General features: G+C 60.9%; 5 protein-coding genes across 5 annotated transcripts; all 5 read left to right on the forward strand.

The window, feature by feature from the left end:
* Positions 1 to 897: 897 nt before the first annotated feature.
* Positions 898 to 1,371, forward strand: LSCM1_07404 (uncharacterized protein; the record flags this gene model as incomplete). Its single annotated transcript, XM_067324776.1, has 1 exon — positions 898 to 1,371. The coding sequence occupies one exon, from the start codon at positions 898 to 900 to the stop codon at positions 1,369 to 1,371; it is 474 nt and encodes a 157-aa protein (XP_067181383.1).
* A 2,982-nt stretch (positions 1,372 to 4,353) lies between these two features.
* On the forward strand, positions 4,354 to 5,808 carry LSCM1_07406 (uncharacterized protein; the record flags this gene model as incomplete). Its single annotated transcript, XM_067324777.1, has 1 exon — positions 4,354 to 5,808. The coding sequence occupies one exon, from the start codon at positions 4,354 to 4,356 to the stop codon at positions 5,806 to 5,808; it is 1,455 nt and encodes a 484-aa protein (XP_067181384.1).
* A 2,286-nt stretch (positions 5,809 to 8,094) lies between these two features.
* On the forward strand, positions 8,095 to 9,624 carry LSCM1_07407 (uncharacterized protein; the record flags this gene model as incomplete). Its single annotated transcript, XM_067324778.1, has 1 exon — positions 8,095 to 9,624. The coding sequence occupies one exon, from the start codon at positions 8,095 to 8,097 to the stop codon at positions 9,622 to 9,624; it is 1,530 nt and encodes a 509-aa protein (XP_067181385.1).
* Positions 9,625 to 10,462: 838 nt separating this feature from the next.
* On the forward strand, positions 10,463 to 12,586 carry LSCM1_07408 (uncharacterized protein; the record flags this gene model as incomplete). The annotated part of the gene is made up of 1 exon (XM_067324779.1): positions 10,463 to 12,586. The coding sequence occupies one exon, from the start codon at positions 10,463 to 10,465 to the stop codon at positions 12,584 to 12,586; it is 2,124 nt and encodes a 707-aa protein (XP_067181386.1).
* Positions 12,587 to 17,009: 4,423 nt separating this feature from the next.
* On the forward strand, positions 17,010 to 17,774 carry LSCM1_07409 (uncharacterized protein; the record flags this gene model as incomplete). The annotated part of the gene is made up of 1 exon (XM_067324780.1): positions 17,010 to 17,774. One exon carries the CDS (start codon positions 17,010 to 17,012, stop codon positions 17,772 to 17,774), a length of 765 nt encoding a protein of 254 aa, XP_067181387.1.
* Positions 17,775 to 18,686: the final 912 nt, after the last annotated feature.

The following is an 18,686-nucleotide window of genomic DNA, read 5'->3' on the forward strand; positions in this document are numbered from 1 at the left end:
TACCCACCCCCTTTTACGCACGGTGTGCACATGTGTGTGTGTGGCTTCTGAACAGGAAACGAATAATGTCCATCTCGCCTCCCCCTCCATTCCACCATCACTTCGCTCTCGCGCGCGTAGCGGTTGCCCGAGGAATCCGTGCTCGATGCAGCGCATGGCCTATACCGATAGGCTTCTTGGGAAGGAAGAGAGACAGGGACCGCGCGCGCGGGGGGAGGAGAGCGGACTAAACGACACATGCAAAGAGAAAGGACGCATTGTGTTAACAGCGCACACAAGCAGCCGCTGCCTTTTACTTCATGAAGCGGTCACCCCTCCCCGCCTGCGCAGGTAGCCCTACAGGCGGTGTGTGCGCATGTTTGTGCGAGAGGGCAGGAACAAACGACATGAGGGCACAACAGAGGGGGGGCTCGCACCGCACCCCTAAAGCATCATCGCCTCCTCCACGGAGACCCTCACTCATCCACACCTCATGCCCGCGTCCACCTCTCATCCACAGGCCTTTGCCCTCCACTTCTCTCACCTCCACTGCGCCCTCTGTCTTTCTTTGTTCGCTTGCCGTTGGAGGGGGGTGAGCCTCACGACGGCCGATCTGCTGTCACCTTACAGCTCTCAGCGTCCGCACTGCCAAACGCGCATACGCGAGCACACGCACCTGCGAAAGAAATAAAAAAGGGGCCGCCACCGCAGCAAAGAACTCACGAGAGAGCCAAGCCGTCACTCCAAGTCACCGGCCTGAACGAGAGCATATCACGTGTGGCCTCTCTCCCTCCTCTCCCCCCTCCCCCTACTTCGAAAGCAGCTGAGCGCCTCCGGCCTCCTCGACACTCCTCTGCGCATCCTCTGTCAAGGCTATACCGAAAACGCAACGTGCACTCAGACACCATTACGAACACGATGCCCGACTTCAGCCAATTCATCAAATACTTCAACGCCCACCTCTATGCGCCAACCGGCCACAACGGCGCGCAGGGTGGCGTCGGCGGAAAGGGCCCTGGTGGAGCAATCGGTGCAACCGAAACCGCAATCTCTGTCTCCCACACTGACACCTCCGCCTTCACCCGATCCTGCGACACAACGTGGCGAGTGTTGCTGCCGAGCGACGCAGCCGCAAAGGAAAGCGGGACGCGCTCCAGTGGCCCATCCTCAGCGGCGGCTGCCCACACATCTCCATCGCATCCCTCGGTGACTATTGGCCGAATGATGGTGTCCACAGAGGATCGCTGGCGTATTCAGGCACAGATGCGCCGTGAGGAAGCACGCACTGGGCAGGCGCGGAAGGAGTACAACAAGAAGGTGACACGTGCCATCAAGGTGACGAAGGGGCCCTCCGAAAACGCCTTTCCGCCAGGCCGTGGCCGTCCGCTGTAGTGCTCACGGCGAGACTGCGGCAGGGGCGGTGGCGTCGGTCAGATCAAGACGGGCAGACAGCTGTGGCTCTCGGACTTTCACGCGCAGATGCGAGCACACCCGCACATCGCTGCGGTAGTGCGGGCCCCCAGACACACTCCATCGCTAGCGCCTCAGGTGTGAAATTCCCTCTTTCCCTCCCTATGCCTCTTTGTTTTGATGATGACAGCAGCGTCCTATCCTGCTTACCACCGTCGGCGTGAGGATGCCGCCTCCCCCTTCCCCTTCCCTCCCTTTCTTCTTCAGCAAGTAAGAACGAGGGGAAAGGGAGAAGCGGGGGCCTCGAAACTAAATACGTGAACCCGCTGCAGTGATGAAGGGGCGGGAGAGTCATCGCCAGCCGCGCCGTGGGAGCGCGGAGAGCAACTGAGCGCCGCAGTTGGCGTCGCGCAAAGCTATCCACTACAAAAAAAAACGGCGAATATTGGGTGTCGTGGGGTCACGCCTTTTTTGTGTGGCTGCCCCGAACCCTCTCAGGAAAACGCCCGCGCGCCAACTCGCTGGTGGAAGAAGACAGCTTTGTGCGCCTCTCTGGCTCTCCTCGCTCTTTGCGGTCTCTTCCCTCCCTCCTTCCTCATGCACCTACGTGGGTCTCGCATGGGAAGCCCCCCCCACACGCACACACACCTCCCCTTCTCGTTCTCCCCCGATCCGGTGGTACGGCCCGTCTGTCTGTTGCGCTGCCCGTACGCCAAGCGTGCGGGTGCTGTGTGTGTGTGGGTGTGTGCTCCTCCAGCACAGTCACCGAAAGTGGCCATCTCCTTTCAGCTGGCTAAGTCGGCATGGAGATCCCTTTTCACGCGCGCTTCGTCTGTTTCGCACAACCGCTCAGCTTTGTACCGGCACCTGCTTTTAGTACTTGACGTGTGTGCTTGCCTACATATTGCCTCCTCCCCCACCACAACCCCTTCCCTATTCCTTCCCAAGGCGGCGTCCTTAGTGGTGGATGAGGCGGGTGCATCGATGTGTGCTCCTGCTGCTATCATCTCCTTCAAGGACACAACTGTACGCTTCTGTGCGAAGGTTGCACATTATCTAGACCCATCCTCGAGTAGGCGCAGTGACTTCTCGGGTTTAAGTCGTGTGCGTCAACGGTGATGCTCGACAGCAACGGCGCGCAGCCGCCACATTGCGGCGTGGCGCCAACATCGGCAGATGCACCTTCTAGCGTGAAAACAGAAAAGACGACGGACCACCTCAGTGTCGACGGTACAGGTGCGTTGCCAATGGTCGATATCTTGATGCGCGCCTCTGACACCATTCGCACGGAGCGAGGGAGGGCGCATGCACTAGAGGAAGAAAACGCTATGCTCCGAGCACACCTCGACGGTGTTCGGCTAGCGTACCATCTGGCAGCAACCCAACGGGAGCGACGCGCTTCGCAGACACCGCGGGGCATGGCGACACTTAGCCAGGCTGACAACGACCAGCTGTTCGCCTATGTGAGAGATCGACTGATCGGGCCAGGTAAGCACCCTGCCTCAGAGCACGAGGTCGCCGGTTGCAGTAGTAAGGGAACCCCTAGGGCATTTTCCCTACAACGACAGCACCCGCGCAGCTCGAGCGCTGCTCTCCTGGCCACGGACGGGGCAACAGCACGCTCGCAGTTGCGCGACCCCTTCATAGCCTCGAAGCAGCGCGGCAGGAAAGGGCGGGCAGCCAACATCCCTCCTCCCCCATTCCCATCGCAAAAGACACGAGAGCAACACGCCTCGGCAACAACGAAAGCGCGTGCAGATCAGAGGTACTCATCTCGCACGTTGCGACACGGCCACCTGAACTCTTACCCGACGGGTGTTGACGGTCGAAAAGGCCGAGGCGATGCCGTCTCTGACGATGGCGACAACGACGCTGAGGCGCCCCCCGTGCACTGGATGGCCGTACGACTTTACCGAGCACTCGCCCCTCGTCCTACGGACCGCGATGTGGGCGACATTGTGCACACCATGGTTGTTGCCTTGCAACGCGATGTGCAAGCCGAACTCAAAAGGCTCCGAGCCGGTGCGGGCTCTGCTTCCCGTCGCGTGCGCGACTTCGCGCTGGTACGACTCCGGTCGTGTGTCTATCGCCTCTTGGTAGGTTCTCCTGCGGCAGTCAAGGCAATGGAGGGTGCAGCACAGCGTACAAGTATCGATACCCCTCAAACAACCCCGCGGTTTCCCTCTGCCGCACTCTACCGCGGCCACTTCCTTCTCTACAACACCAGTAACGGCACCAGCAGTGAGGCGCACGCTTGTCATCCCCACGTTGCCACTAGCATCATACACCTCACCATTGACGCTGGAGCCCTTCGCATTGTTCGAGGCGGTGGGCACGTCGACTTCATCGACTATTTAGAACGCCGCTTGCGAGTGAAACTCTTCAGCACCCAAGCCCGCTTATATTAACAAACGGTTTCGCTAAGCTCATCGCCGACTCTACCACCCTCACACGCACTTTCCATCCCGCGCCTTCACCCGACAAACAGCGCCACGGCAGGTTTCCACCCACACTTCCTCAGCTCCCACTGAGTCCTCCCTCTCAAGCTATGCTCATGTCCACAGCTGCACCAGCACGTCTATAGAGCCGCGACAGGCATCCCCCCTGCACCTTTCGCTACCATATCAGATGCGCTTCGCTTGCACCTCACTGAGCTCAGGCACCCTCCAGCAATACCTTCCGCTCGCTACGGACGTGCCGCCGCCGCTCCCTCTCCCCCGCCTCCCTCCACGCGCCTACCGTGCTGCTTATGCACCCCCACCTCAACCTTCCAGCTCATCCCCTTTTTTCTTGACTCTCCCATCCACGCCACCGCCAACCCATCTGTGCCGCCGCGTGCGCGTAGAATACCACTGGCATCTCCGTCCCCTCACCACCCCCGCCACCACCTCGCCGTCTCCGTCAGCTCCCCCTGTCTTCGTGTGTTTTACCACTCCCCGCCTCCTCACCGAGCCACCCACCTCGATGGCCGCCTTCGCTCCCCGCTTCTACGCGCTGCCACTCCTGTGCGCCGTGCTGGTGCTCGCCGCCGTGCTGGCGCGCGGCGATGGGTCGATAGTGACGGGCGACCTCACCATGACGCAACCATCGTTCGACGGCTACACCATGAATCTCGACCTATCCGAATCGACGGCGAGCGTGGTGACAGTGCAGCTGATGAATTCGCAGGTGTCCGGCGGAGGCCTCGCTGTCTGTGGACCCAGTACCTCCTCTTACACCTCGCAGGCGCGGCTGAGCATGAGCGTGGTGTCCGCCACAGTGACGGAGGCCACTATCTTCTTCTCCGGTGTAATGCCCACTAACGCCGACATCCGCATCGTCTCTACCACCGGCACCCTCGCCTCCGACCAGTCGCTCTTCGACTTCAGCGGTCTCACGCTCGACGGCAACGTCACCCTCACCGTCGAGGACACCGCCGTCACGTGGCCGAAGGGCGCTGAGGAACCTGGAAGCGTTGTGTTCATCGGCGCTGGCAGCAACAAGATGGTCATCCAGAACAAAGCCGCCCTCTTCGTGCTCAATGCCAACGCCATCAACGGTGCGTCCGTCCTCCGCATCAACACGCATTCCCCCTTCATCCTCAGCAGCGGTGCGGTGCTCGCCATCGACTACAGCCGCTGCGATAAGTGCACCAACGCGCTCGTCGACATTCAAGACTCGCTCACCCTCCGGGGCTCCAGCCTGTTCCGCGTGGCCAACTGCAACGTCGTCGAGTCCACCGCCTGCCTGCTCGCCATGAGCAGCGTCGAAGTCGACTCGGCGTCCGCCTACCTCATCCACAGCAGCACTGTCATCTCCGGCTCCCTCTTTGCGGCCTCAGAGGATATGCCCTTCACTGTGTCCGACAACTCGATTGTTTCCTTCCTCGACCTGAAGGGGACCGCCACCGGCGTTCTGTCATCCGCGAAGGTTCCCGGCACCGTGACGGACTCGAAGGTCATGGGCGGCGGCTGCAATATCGGCAACGTGGACCTCACTGTCGAGGACGACTACCAAAATAATGGCCTCAATGTGGATACCATCGTGGACAGACAGGGTCTCAATGGCAATCAGTGCGCCAACGCCAAGTGCGTCCCCGGCAACATCGAATCATCTGAACACAGCACCACCCCCTGCACCTGCAAGTGCGCTGCGGGGTACAAGCTGCCCTACTGCACGTTCGTCGTCGATCCCACGCAGAACTACGAAGGCCAGGTTGACTGCATACTGCCCAACTGTGAAACCTGCGACCGCACCAACCCCTCCACACGCTGCACGACGTGCAAGGAGGGCTACATAATCACCAACGAATACACATGTGAGTCCACCGCCGCCGCCACCACCACCTTCACCACCAAAGCTCCCAGCAGCGCCACTGGCACTCACACCGCTGTCCTCGCCGCGGCCGTCTGCATCGCTGCCACCCTCAACGCCCTGTAGCAAGTGCGTGACGGCGGCTGCCGCACTGTCCCCTCTCCCCTCCCTCCCCCCTCTCCTTTCTCTTTCCTTCTGTGTCTCGTGTATGGATCGGGGCTCGTGCCTGGGCCGTATTTTTTCCTCATGTGCCTCTTCGTCTTTTCTCTCCCTCCCCCACCTCTCTGCCCTTCGGCGCACTCCCCTCCCCCTTTCCATGGCCCACTTCCTCTTTCCATTGCGACAAGCGCCACCAACGGTGTATTCCTTCGCTTGCTCGCACATTCTGCACAGACATTTTCCTCCCTCCCTCCCTTCACTGAACGTAAATATAAATATGTGCATATGTACGCATGTAGCGCTCGCTTTCGGCGTGTCCCTGTTGCTCTCGGGCACGCACGAAGCCCGCCGCGGGGATGCGGCGCCTCGTCTCCCTTTCTCTCTCCCTCTTTTCTCTTCCCCTCCGCCACCCCTCCCGCCAGGCGCGTACGCGTGCGTGCGTCTGCAGGCACCACCACCACACGCAAGCACACGCCGCACCCGTCATCGCCTGGTCTCTCTTCTCCCACGCGGCGTTCGCAGAAGACGGCCGTCATGTGCACGACAGAGGAAAATACGCGTGTCCCTCAAAGCGCATCGGGGCCGCCGCCGCCGCTCCCTCTCCCTTTCCATCGTCGAGTCCCCCATTTTTTTTGATGCGTGTATGGGGTCAGGAGGTACTCTCGCTCACCTGCTGCCTTTTGGTTGGAACACCGTCAGTGGGGAATGTACCCCTCCCCCTCCCCGACGCATCACCCTCGCGCTCGTGAATCGGTGCTTTCAGTGGCAACTCCTGTTTAGCCTCCTGTGCCGTGCCATTCGCGTGCGGATGGGGTGGGGGGTTGGAAAGGGGCGCAGTCATCCGCTATGTGGCCTTGCAGGCCGCGCGTACGTGAGAGCTGCGTTAATCCTCGGGTGTTACAGATCTCACCGGTACTCCTCCAGTAGGGCGCCTCCTTGTCTGCGAGCACTCCTCAGTACGTGACTTTGCACGGGGCTGGAGGGGACGACAGCTCTTTCTGTAGCATGTGTGTGTGTGTTTCGGGGCGACGTTTGCATTGTCTCCGCATCACCTCTCTGGAGGCAGTTGGCTGGGCACCCTTTCAGTGCCCTGATGTATTTACCTTCCCTCCCTTCCCGCGCACATCGCCGCTCTTCCGCCGTACCGCCTGAACGTTTTTCAACGGCTAGTCGTCCTCGTGCATCACCTTCCGTTACGCTGGCACGCGCCGACGACCGCGATATCTCCTGTTCTTTCCACCCATGCTATCCCATCAAGGCTGAGATGTGCCAACAGCGGGCCATGCGTAAGCGCTCGTGCTCTTCCAAATGACCGGCCTCCAGCGCGCTTCATACATCTTCGCTCCTCGCCTCGTGCCTCCCCCCACCAACACCACACATGCACACACACCTCACCACCTTCTTACTAATAGTACCGGTGTATGCCGGGGTGGGTGGGGGAATAATGAAGGTGCCCTGTGTGTTGCGGTACCCCGGGAAAATTGCAGGCAAACTGTTAGGCTCTGCGCGCCTGTGTGTTCCGCTCGCCTCCCCCGTCTCGGTCTGGCCTCTGTTTGTCCATCTCTCCTGCTGCTTCATGTGCTTTCCTGCAGCGAAAAAAGCAGTTGACAAACCTGAGGCGTGTTGTCGACAGTGAAGGCGAGCGACGAACACTCACTGAATCGCGATTGCGCTCTCTTCTTCTTTCCCCTCCCCCTCCCCCTCTCTCCCCCCATCCCTCTCTCCAGCGCGTACTTGGGAGTGTCCGTGCCGTCAGAGGGGGTCCCGCCCACCCCGACCTCCTTCGTCTCCTCATCTGCGATGGCGCAAGGAGCGGCGCCCGCAACCCTCGCCAACGCGCTGGCGTACCGGACCTGCGCATGCGTCTACAGGCACATCGATGTGCTCTTGTATACGCGTCGCACACGACGCCTGCCAGTGTATGTTGCCTCGGGGGCATTCACTCGCGCACTCCCTCTCGCCTCTCGCCCTTCTGGGGTGTGTGTAGAAAGAAGCATCTGGCGTGTCGGCGTGCATTCATACTCGGCACACACACACACACGCAATTATTCACCCCCTCTTGCCCTCCCTGCTTTCCTCCGCCCGTCTGTATGTGTGTGCTTCAGCTCTTGTTCATTGCTCACACACACAGCAACGCACGCCTCCCTCTCCCATTTTTCGCTCTGCCCTTTCCCCTCGCCCAGCTCACATTGACCGGAGCGGACGCCAGGCGCATGCGAAAGCGTCGTAGCTTACACTCGCTCACTCACGAAGATGCGGTGCCAAGGGACGCTGGCTGCGGCGATGGTGATGACGCTAGTGGTGACCTCCATAGGAGTGTCGGAGGTTGCCGCCTATAGCACTGCCCAGTGCCAAGAGCTTTCAAGCTGCGGCGTTGGCGGAACCTCCGTGTACGCTTTCTCTGGGGTGTGCGTGTGCTGTCCGGAGCCGCCGACTGGCAGCATCCTTCCCGTGCAATGCGTTCCGTCGACCCCGCACTGCCCGGGCTTGTCCAACTGCAAAGCTTGCGACTTGACCGCTGAGAAGTGTGACGCCTGTGTGAGTGGCTATGTGCTCGAGCCCGTCACCCGCACCTGCACCGAGTGCTTGGTCTCGGCGTGCGACATCTGTCAGCTGGACTCTGAAGGCAGACGTTGTCAGCTGTGCTCGGAGGGTTCTTACTGGTCGACTGGTGGCGAGTGCCATTCCGTGTCCAGCAGTGACGGCTCAGGGAACGAAATGCAATGCCGCGTCGCCTTCTGCCGCACGTGCTCCAGCTCCACTGCCAGCATCTGCACCAAGTGCGACGACGGTTATATCACCGACAGCGATGGATTATGTGTTAGCGACTGCCGCGTACAGAACTGCGATATGTGCTACACCGGTGATAGCGCCGAGTGCCAGCTGTGCGCTGCAGACAACCAATGGAGCTCGAAGGGCTGCTCGGCTGCCACAGGCGGTTGCCGTGTCGGTCATTGTACCACGTGCGCGGTCGGTGACAGCAGCACATGCGCGGCATGCGAATCCGACTACACCCTTACCGCTGGCTACTGCATGCCATCGAGGTCCTGCACCGATGTCAACTGTGCCAGCTGCCCCAGCGACACCAGCACGTGCACTGAGTGCAAGGACGGCTACGGTCTCGTGGACGGCGCCTGTGTGGAGTGTCAGGAGGAGCACTGTGTCCACTGCGACGACGACGCCAAGAAGTGCACAAAATGCGCGCCGTCCTACTACCTCACCCCACTGCTCACCTGCTCCCCGGTGCCGTGCAATATCGAGCACTGCGCCAAGTGCGACCCGCAGAAGCCGTCGCGCTGCCAGGAGTGTGCGGCCCCCTATGTGGTCGACAGCTACGACGGCCTCTGCAGGCTCTCCGACGTCTGCGCGGTGCCCAACTGCAAGACGTGCAAGCCCGATACCTCCAGGCTGTGCGCCGAGTGTGACGCCGGCTACACTCTCTCCGCCGACGCAACGAGCTGCAACGACCCGACCACGCAGCCGTGCAATGTGGAGCACTGCAGCACATGCGTGGAGGGCGACAGCACCCGCTGCGCCTACTGCGACAGCGGCTACTACGTTTCCAACGGCAAGTGCGAGGCCGTGCAGGCGTGCTACGTGTCCAACTGTGCGCAGTGCATGCTGAGTGACAGCACCAGGTGCTCCACATGCATAAACGGGTACCTGCTCACATCATCCTACCGCTGCGTCTCGCAGACCATTGTCAACGACGTGGCCGCGCCATATCCTCTGTGGATGGCCGTCACCGTGCTGCTCACCTCCGTCCTCGCGTACCTAGCGTAGTGCGCAGCGGCATGTAAGCAGTCCTCACTCCCATCCTCCCACATGTGCACAAGCATAAGCAACGGACAGGCACGGGTGGCGGGGGAGGCAGCGCTGCCCCCGTCCACACACACGCACACACACACCTCTGTCTGCCTGCCGTACTTTTCTTCAGTTGTTTCGACTCTTTTCTTTTTTTCTCCGCTGCCGCGCTCGCGCACTGCGGCCCCCTCCCCACCCCCTCTCGCCCTCCTCGCTATTCCTTCGTTACGTTCAGCACCTTTCTCGGGCAGCAGCACCCTCTCCTCTCCGCGCATCGCCGCCCTTCCAGGCACAGCTGTGTACGTGTCTATGCGTCTGGTGAGGGAGGGTGATTGTGTATGCATGTGTGTGTGTGTGCTCGGCCCCGGCCCCGACGTCTCACCAGCATGTGCACAGCTACGCCAACAACTATAAACTCTCCTGCGCACCTTGCCCACCTCCTCACCCCACCCCGCCCCCGCAGCGGTTGGCGGGGTCGGTGAGCACGAGGGCAGCGCCACTACGACAACCCCGAGCAGGGGAGGGCAGAGCTCATGCTCGAGCGCGACGGCGTCGCCTTCGAGTCCTCCTTCGGGGTCACGGCCGCACGCGTCCCTCTTTCCTCTCGAAGGGCCCCTGCTTCTCCGCCGCACACCTTTACCCCGCCACGCACACGTGCAGTGGCACGAAGCCTCCCCCTGTCCTCCCGTTCGTCAACCTCAGCCTCAGCTCCTCTTGCCCTCCCCGCTTTCCTCCGCCCGCCTGTATGTGTGTGCTTCAGCTCTTGTTCATTGCTCACACAAAGCAACGCACGCCTCCCTCGCCCCTTCTTCGGACCATGCGCAGCTCCAGCCGGGACTCCCTCGCAGTGGCAGCCGTGGCGGCTTGCCTTGCCTTGCTCGTCAGTGTAGGCACGTGTGTCTTCGACTCCGAGGAACTCAGTGGTGCGTCTTTCAGCTTTGTCGGCTGGTCTCCCGCCAGTAAGGAGGAGTCTTACCAGAGCTGTACCCTTACCAATGGGGTATTCACAATCCAAGGCGCCGCAGGATCTCTTTCGGACGACTTCACGCTGCCCCCCGGAATCCTACGGTTCTCCAGCTTGAGCCTGTCGAACGGCTACATTGTCATTGATAAGCACTTCCCCCGGAAGACCGAAATTACTATTAAAGGCGCCAGCGGTACGGTCGCGGCGGGGAAGCCTTTCATCGACGCCGACACGGCCATCTACTCGGACCAGCTCAGCATCGTAGTAATGGACTCAACCTTCAGCTGGGCCGCCGCGCAGTCGGGTCAGAGCGTGGTACGCGCGCCGTCCACCATCCAGCTCTCCAGCTCCCTCTTCGTGCTCGGCAGCACTCTGAAGCACGCCTCGTCTGCCGTCGAAGTGACAGGCCCAAGTAGCATCTCGCAGAAGTCGGCACTGGCGGTGGACTACGCTAAGTGCACCGGCTGTGCAGAGGGCCTCGTGCACTTCACCGACTTCGCGAGGGTGTGGGACCGCAGCATACTTCGCATCTCCCACTCCAGCGTCCGGGGCGCCGCTGGCAAGCCGCTGCTCGGCATGGCCCGGAGTGGCCGTATGGTGGTGGACAACAGTCTGTACGTCGTCGAAAATGTGTCATCGGCCACCAGTCACCTCATCGACGCTGCCGTCAGCATGGGCGCCGGTGCGCGGGTGACCCTTCGGGCCGTGACGGTGAAGAGCATTGGTGCCACGATGTCCGGCAGTGTCACAGCGCAGCTCGTATTCGCCGACGACATCCCCCAAAACATTCCCTCCATCGCCGAGGTGCCGAGCACCGGCTGCGCCGCGGCCTGCGTCCCGACGGCCACCGCCGACTCCGCTTGCACATGCAACTGTGGTACGGACATGCCATACAAAAACTTTTGCACGGCAATGGCTGACCCCTACGCGACGTACGCCTACCTCGAATGCTCGCCGGGATGCACGAAGTGCTTCAATGAGACTGCCTGCCTCGAGTGCGGACCGAGCTATGAGAAGTTGCCCGACATGACGTGTTCGCTGAGAACGATACCGTGTAAGGACCCGAACTGCAACACCTGCACCGCTTATGGCCAGTGTACCGCATGCAAGGATGGCTACGGCCTCACCTCCGCCAACGCTTGCGTTCGCTGCAGCGTAGCAGATTGCAAGAGCTGCCCTGTTGACGCTAACGTGTGCATCATGTGCCTTGATGGCAGCGAGCCGGTCAACAATATGTGCCCTTGCACCGATGTCAACTGTGCCAGCTGCCCCAGCGACACCAGCACGTGCACTGAGTGCAAGGACGGCTACGGTCTCGTGGACGGCGCCTGTGTGGAGTGTCAGGAGGAGCACTGTGTCCACTGCGACGACGACGCCAAGAAGTGCACAAAATGCGCGCCGTCCTACTACCTCACCCCACTGCTCACCTGCTCCCCGGTGCCGTGCAATATCGAGCACTGCGCCAAGTGCGACCCGCAGAAGCCGTCGCGCTGCCAGGAGTGTGCGGCCCCCTATGTGGTCGACAGCTACGACGGCCTCTGCAGGCTCTCCGACGTCTGCGCGGTGCCCAACTGCAAGACGTGCAAGCCCGATACCTCCAGGCTGTGCGCCGAGTGTGACGCCGGCTACACTCTCTCCGCCGACGCAACGAGCTGCAACGACCCGACCACGCAGCCGTGCAATGTGGAGCACTGCAGCACATGCGTGGAGGGCGACAGCACCCGCTGCGCCTACTGCGACAGCGGCTACTACGTTTCCAACGGCAAGTGCGAGGCCGTGCAGGCGTGCTACGTGTCCAACTGTGCGCAGTGCATGCTGAGTGACAGCACCAGGTGCTCCACATGCATAAACGGGTACCTGCTCACATCATCCTACCGCTGCGTCTCGCAGACCATTGTCAACGACGTGGCCGCGCCATATCCTCTGTGGATGGCCGTCACCGTGCTGCTCACCTCCGTCCTCGCGTACCTAGCGTAGTGCGCAGCGGCATGTAAGCAGTCCTCACTCCCATCCTCCCACATGTGCACAAGCATAAGCAACGGACAGGCACGGGTGGCGGGGGAGGCAGCGCTGCCCCCGTCCACACACACGCACACACACACCTCTGTCTGCCTGCCGTACTTTTCTTCAGTTGTTTCGACTCTTTTCTTTTTTTCTCCGCTGCCGCGCTCGCGCACTGCGGCCCCCTCCCCACCCCCTCTCGCCCTCCTCGCTATTCCTTCGTTACGTTCAGCACCTTTCTCGGGCAGCAGCACCCTCTCCTCTCCGCGCATCGCCGCCCTTCCAGGCACAGCTGTGTACGTGTCTATGCGTCTGGTGAGGGAGGGTGATTGTGTATGCATGTGTGTGTGTGTGCTCGGCCCCGGCCCCGACGTCTCACCAGCATGTGCACAGCTACGCCAACAACTATAAACTCTCCTGCGCACCTTGCCCACCTCCTCACCCCACCCCGCCCCCGCAGCGGTTGGCGGGGTCGGTGAGCACGAGGGCAGCGCCACTACGACAACCCCGAGCAGGGGAGGGCAGAGCTCATGCTCGAGCGCGACGGCGTCGCCTTCGAGTCCTCCTTCGGGGTCACGGCCGCACCCCTCCCGCAACGGAGAAGTTTTGCGTGATGCCCAGACGTGTTACACGATCGCGGCCTTCTGTGGTGAGTGTAGTGGACCAAGAGTGGGTCGTTTCGTGCTACTGGAGAGAAGGAGTTGTCTCGGCCGACTGTGTGGGCGGTGTACTCTGCCCATCCCCTCTCTGTTCCTCCTTACTTTGATGCGCGAACGCTCCCGCCAATCTACTCGGCTTCCTTCTCAAACCCATCGAATGTACGGCGGTGGGCGGCCGCGTGGGCAGAGACGCTTAGGCAATAAATCTGCGCGTTTCTGCCCTGAATAATACTGCTCGCACGTCATATAAGTTTTGCGTTCGTGTGCACCCGAAAGTCGTCGAGTCGCAGTGCTTCACCGCTGGCGGTGTCGTCCCTCTCTTCGCTCTCCGAAGTCGCACAGGTCGGCCCTTTCATCGACGCACTTTTGGCCGCTGCTCTACGCCCTCTCCTCCTCTCAGAGAGCGATCGAAACGATGCACAGGAGGCACCTACCGATGGCCGTTGTGCTAGTGGTCGTGGCGTGGTCGGTGGTCGGGGCCTCTGATGCAGGCAGCCTCTCGTACCCGAGTACGCCGTCGAGCAGGAGGGGCAACAGCAGCCGACTTTTGCAGAGTGTTGGTGGAGCCGAAGAATTGTCGCCCGCTTCAACCACGACGACGTCGACCACGGGGAGCACGAAGACTTCTGTGTGTGCTGTTCAAAACTGCGTCACCTGCGAGAGCACAAACCCCAGCGTGTGCGTGAAATGCAGCGGGGACTACAAGGTCGACCGCCTCGGCCAGTGCATGGTCGCTGGCTCCTGCAACGTCAACCACTGCGCCGTGTGCTACCCAGACGACAGCAGGCGGTGTTCGACTTGTGCCTCGAGATATATGAAGACCGCCTCGTTCATGTGCGTTCCAGAGAGGCCCAAGAATGCAGCCTCCCACACCTCCTCCTTTATCGTCTCTGTCGCCACGGCAGCAGTGATCACTGTGCTGGCCATGACTGGAAGGCCCGACAAATTCTGATCGCCCCGCAGCACACGAGAGACGGACCTGCCCAAGGGCTCATATGTGGTGGCATCCGCTCCCACGCGCCCCCGCGCCCTCCTCCTCTGACTGCCCCTGTCCATTTCGCCTCACCTCGCAGAATAACGTTTTCCTTCGGGCCGTGTGTTTCTCAGCAGAGGAGGAGAGAGAGGAGAAGCAGTGGGAGCAGGGTAGCGGGGGAGAGAGCGTCCTTGTATGTATTCCTTCCAGCGGACGCGGCAGTCGCCTGGCGGTTGCAGGAGAAGAGCCTATCTGATAGCGCGGGAAAGGTGAGGGTGCAGAGCCGGCGACACCCTCCGGCGCTCACGTGCATGCACGCTTGTGTGTGTGTGTGTGTGCGTCGGCTGCGTAGTACTTCGCCTTCCCGTAGAGGAGGGCTTTCATCGATTTTTCGTCCTCGCGAGTCGCTCGGCGGAGACAGCGCGCCATCCCTCCCTTTGCCCCCCTCGTCGAGGCGCCAGCAGAGACTGCCCCATTCCATTTGTGCGAGTGGTGTGCTGTCGGGTACAACTGTCGGCGTGGTTGGAAGGGGGAGGAGAGAGTCCCATTCATCATCCAAGCGAACGTGTGCGATCCTCACACGCGCGCATCTGCACCGCGTTGGTGTCCGCGTCTTTCGCTTCTCTCCTTTACCAATGACCTCTCTTTCGCTCTTCTCCCCCTCCGGCGGTGGCCGAGATGGGCGGGAAGGGGGGAGGGGGAAGAGGGCCCGCGGTAAAGTGTGTGCCTTTCATGTGTATAGAATTATTGCGCACATAGCCCACGCATACATTGCTCATACCGCCATCACGTAGCGGAGGCGAATGCGCGTGTGTGTGTGTGGGGGGAATGGGAGAACTGCTTCCGTGCATCTCCTCGCGGCTGTGGGTCGGATCCTCCTCTCTCCCCCTCTGTGTGTGTGTGTATTCATCAAAAGTGACCTTTGCTTATCTTTGCGTTAACTGTAAGTGCCGCCCTCTCCCCCCTCTCCGCCCCTCCGTCCACCGTCTCATCTTCCTCTCACCTTCCTCTTTTTCGTGTCTTCTTTGCTGTCACGCCATCCTCCTCCTCCTCCACCGCGTGCGCTGTGCGCACACCTTCCACCCAGTGCACCTGTGCGTCTTGTCAAGTGTGCGCACGGTGTTGTCTTGTACTTCTCTCTCGTCTTTATTTTCCCCCTTTCCTTCGCCCTCCGGTGCATCTGTCGTGTAAGTTCGCGTATGCATTTCGGCATGTGTGTCTCTCCCTGTGGGTGTGCGTGCGAGCGCCGGCACAGAGAGTAGAGCGAAAAAAAGAACGCTCTTCTGCGCCAGCCGAGGAGAGAGGGGGGCAGAGGTGAGAATAGCGGCGGAGCACCGGCATCTGCGAACGGCCTCTTGAAAGCGGTTGACACACATACACACACACACGCACGCGCGCGCGCGCGTACAGTCAGTGAAGAGTGCCTTCTGATTGGCACACGAGGGATCGAATGTGAACATCATTTCCTTCGGTTTTTTTTGCTGGCGCATTATAAGAGACATCTGTCACGCGAGCACACGCGCCGACACACACCTACACATACACATGTGACCACCCAAAGTGAATGGTGTGTTGTCGCTCCAGTAAGCGGGATAGAGAAGAGGTGAAGTTCGGGCTGAGTGCACTCACATGATGCACCTTTGCCCTCGTATCTAGTGAGGCTCCGACGCTCGCGCTTGTGTGTATACGCTAAGTGTGCTCTCCCGCCGGCTTCATGCATCAGCCCTCCCTCCTCCTCCAACCACCACCACCATTGCGGCCTCACCGCCACCGGACGCTCTTCGGTAGCAGCATCAACACGAGAGGCTGTGATGATTGAGTAATCGGACACCTTTACCCCTCCACTCCCTCAATCTCTCTCTCGGTAGGAGGGGGGTGTTCTCCCATGAACACACACACACAGCAGAAGAAGAGAGAGAGATGATGCGCATCAACGTGTCGCCCTCTCTCTTCCCCTCCCCCTCCCCACCCCACCCCGCGAGCCTACGCGTCACTGTGTCCGTGTGAGAGCGGCAGAGGTGAGAAAAAGGAAGCGCGCCCATGGTAGCCGAGGGTCTTGGAAGGTGCGAGGAAGGGGGCGGTGTGGTGCCCTCAAGGTGCTCGATCATTGGGCGCGGAGGTGAGGTGTGCAGGGGGATAATGTCAGGAGTCAGACCAGCCGTCGTGAATGCCCACACGCGGGTTTCCGAGCCGACGCAGCTCGCCGCTGTCCCACGCATATCAGATGCGCCTCTCTATCGTCACCCTATGTTACTCCTCCCGCCATGGCCGACGCCCTCAGGCCGTCCGCTGCGTGCATGTGTAGGCACATGTGCCGTCGCCTGTGAATGTGGCGCCCTCCTCCTCCCTCGCCTCTTCGCTCCTATCCCAAACGAGAGAACGTCGCAGTGCGAGCGGCGTCATGCGCTGTGGCGCAGACGTGAGGTATCAGCACTGGTGAAAGGGGAAACAGGTGGAAATGATTTGTCTGTATCTCTCTGTGCCGCCCCCCCACCAGCAGCACCACCACCCCCAACCCTCTCTCGCCTTCCGTACGCTCAACGGCCGAGTTCCTGCTCGCGGGCATGTGTCGATGCATGGGCACACAAGCGCGTCATCGACCCTTCCGATTCCTTCGCCCCATCACCTCCCTCCCCCAGGCCCTATCATTAGCCCTCTTCCCGCAAGATTCATTCACGCCTGCAGCGCCGGCACACAAGCACCTCGCTCCTCTTTCCTCCAGCATTACCGCTCTCGTCTGCCCCCCTCCCTCTCCTCTGCAAGAACGATGCCTGCCTTCGTCCAACGCAGCAGCCTCCACAGGCGGAGCGCCGCGGCTCTCCTGCTGGTGCTCGCCGTCACCGTAGCAGCCGCCGTGACGGTGTCTGCGCAGATGATTGACGACTTCCCTCCTGCGCCCTGTGATAGCACAGTGGAACACTGCCTGGAGTGCCGGAAAGCGGGGCTGCTGACGGTGTGCTCCGATTGCGAGGAAGGATACTCAACCGTTGTCACACCCACAAGCCCGAATGAGTTCGGCAAGTGCCAGCCCTACGATCCAAGCACGTGCACCCTTTCCAACTGCGTGCGCTGCGCCGCTGACGACAAGACCAAATGCGTGCAGTGCCCTATCGGCTACCCAAGCATGAACACATACCTGTGCGAAGAAACTACTACGGCAGCACCGGCCACCACCACTACATCCACGGCGGCGCCAGCCACCACGACAACAACTGCGGCCCCCATCAACTGCCAGGTCCCATCGTGTGTCACCTGTGTCGCCGGCAGCATGTACACCTGCTCCGTGTGCGAAGTTGGCATGGTGCTGATGGTGTCTGGCCAGTGCATGGCCCCCGGCTCCTGCAGTGTGGCCAACTGCGCGCAGTGCTACCCGACTGACAACAACCGCTGCTCCTCGTGCAACTTCGGCTACTCCCTCACCGCCTCCTACGCCTGCATCGCACGCCGAGTAAACAGTGCGACGGCAGCACCTACGTCAGTGATGGCGCTGGCCATAGTAGCGGTGACAATGGCGGCTGCGTACACCGCGTAGGTGTGAGGCATAGGTGTGATGAGCCTCAATGGCTGATGAAGGCACAACAGGAAGGAGCACTCGCCCCCGCATCTGCGGCGGTGTCTCCCTTTCCACTCCCTTGTGCCTAGCAAGGGTCTCAGCTCGTTTCCTCTCTCTCTGCACGCTACCCTTCTCCTCTTCCCTTCGTACATGTCCGTTGTTCACGACGCCCCCTCCCACTCCCCATCCCCTCTGCACCGTCACTCATCCATCTCTGTTTCCTTCCCTGTCTCTTATGTGCTCAGCATCCCCTCCCCCTTTTTTTGCCGTGATGGATGCGTTCTCGTCCTCCCTTCCCTTATTACCTTCTCTGAACCCACCCCACACCCACTTTCCTCCCTCCCCATTTACCCATCGCCAGCCAGCCGCGCACAAGACGTGCGTATCCACACACACACACACTGGCGCACAGATAGAGACGGCCTGTGCGCGTGTGTGTGTGTGTGTAGCCTCTCCCATTTCTCAAATGCATTTAAGCGAAAAAAGGGGAGGAAAGAGACGCGCCGTGAAGGGAGGCGGGCGGTGGGCCGCTCGCGTACCGCGGCGCATCTCACCCCCCTCTCCATCTTCATCGTCTGCTCCCCCTACCCCCTCTCCCTCTCTCCGACACCTCCGCCGATGAACAACGCGAAATGTGCACAGTTAATTGCTTCGCTGGTCACCTCCTCACCCTGCGCTTGGTTTGCCTTTCCATTGCCTTCACCCCCATTCGCCCCATTTTGTGTGTGTGTGTGTGTTTCTGTAGGTGTCGATATGTGCTCCCGCGCACAAACGTCCCAGGCGCTCCTTAGCCAGGGCAGGTGGGACGGAAGCACGCCCATCCACGTGAGAGAGGAAGAAAGAGAGAGACATCGATGGAGGCGCTGGCTGGTTATCCTGTGCCGCGTCATG

The sequence above is a fragment of the Leishmania martiniquensis genome, chromosome 4, assembly GCF_017916325.1.
Source record: "Leishmania martiniquensis isolate LSCM1 chromosome 4, whole genome shotgun sequence".
Taxonomy (NCBI): Eukaryota; Euglenozoa; class Kinetoplastea; order Trypanosomatida; family Trypanosomatidae; genus Leishmania; species Leishmania martiniquensis.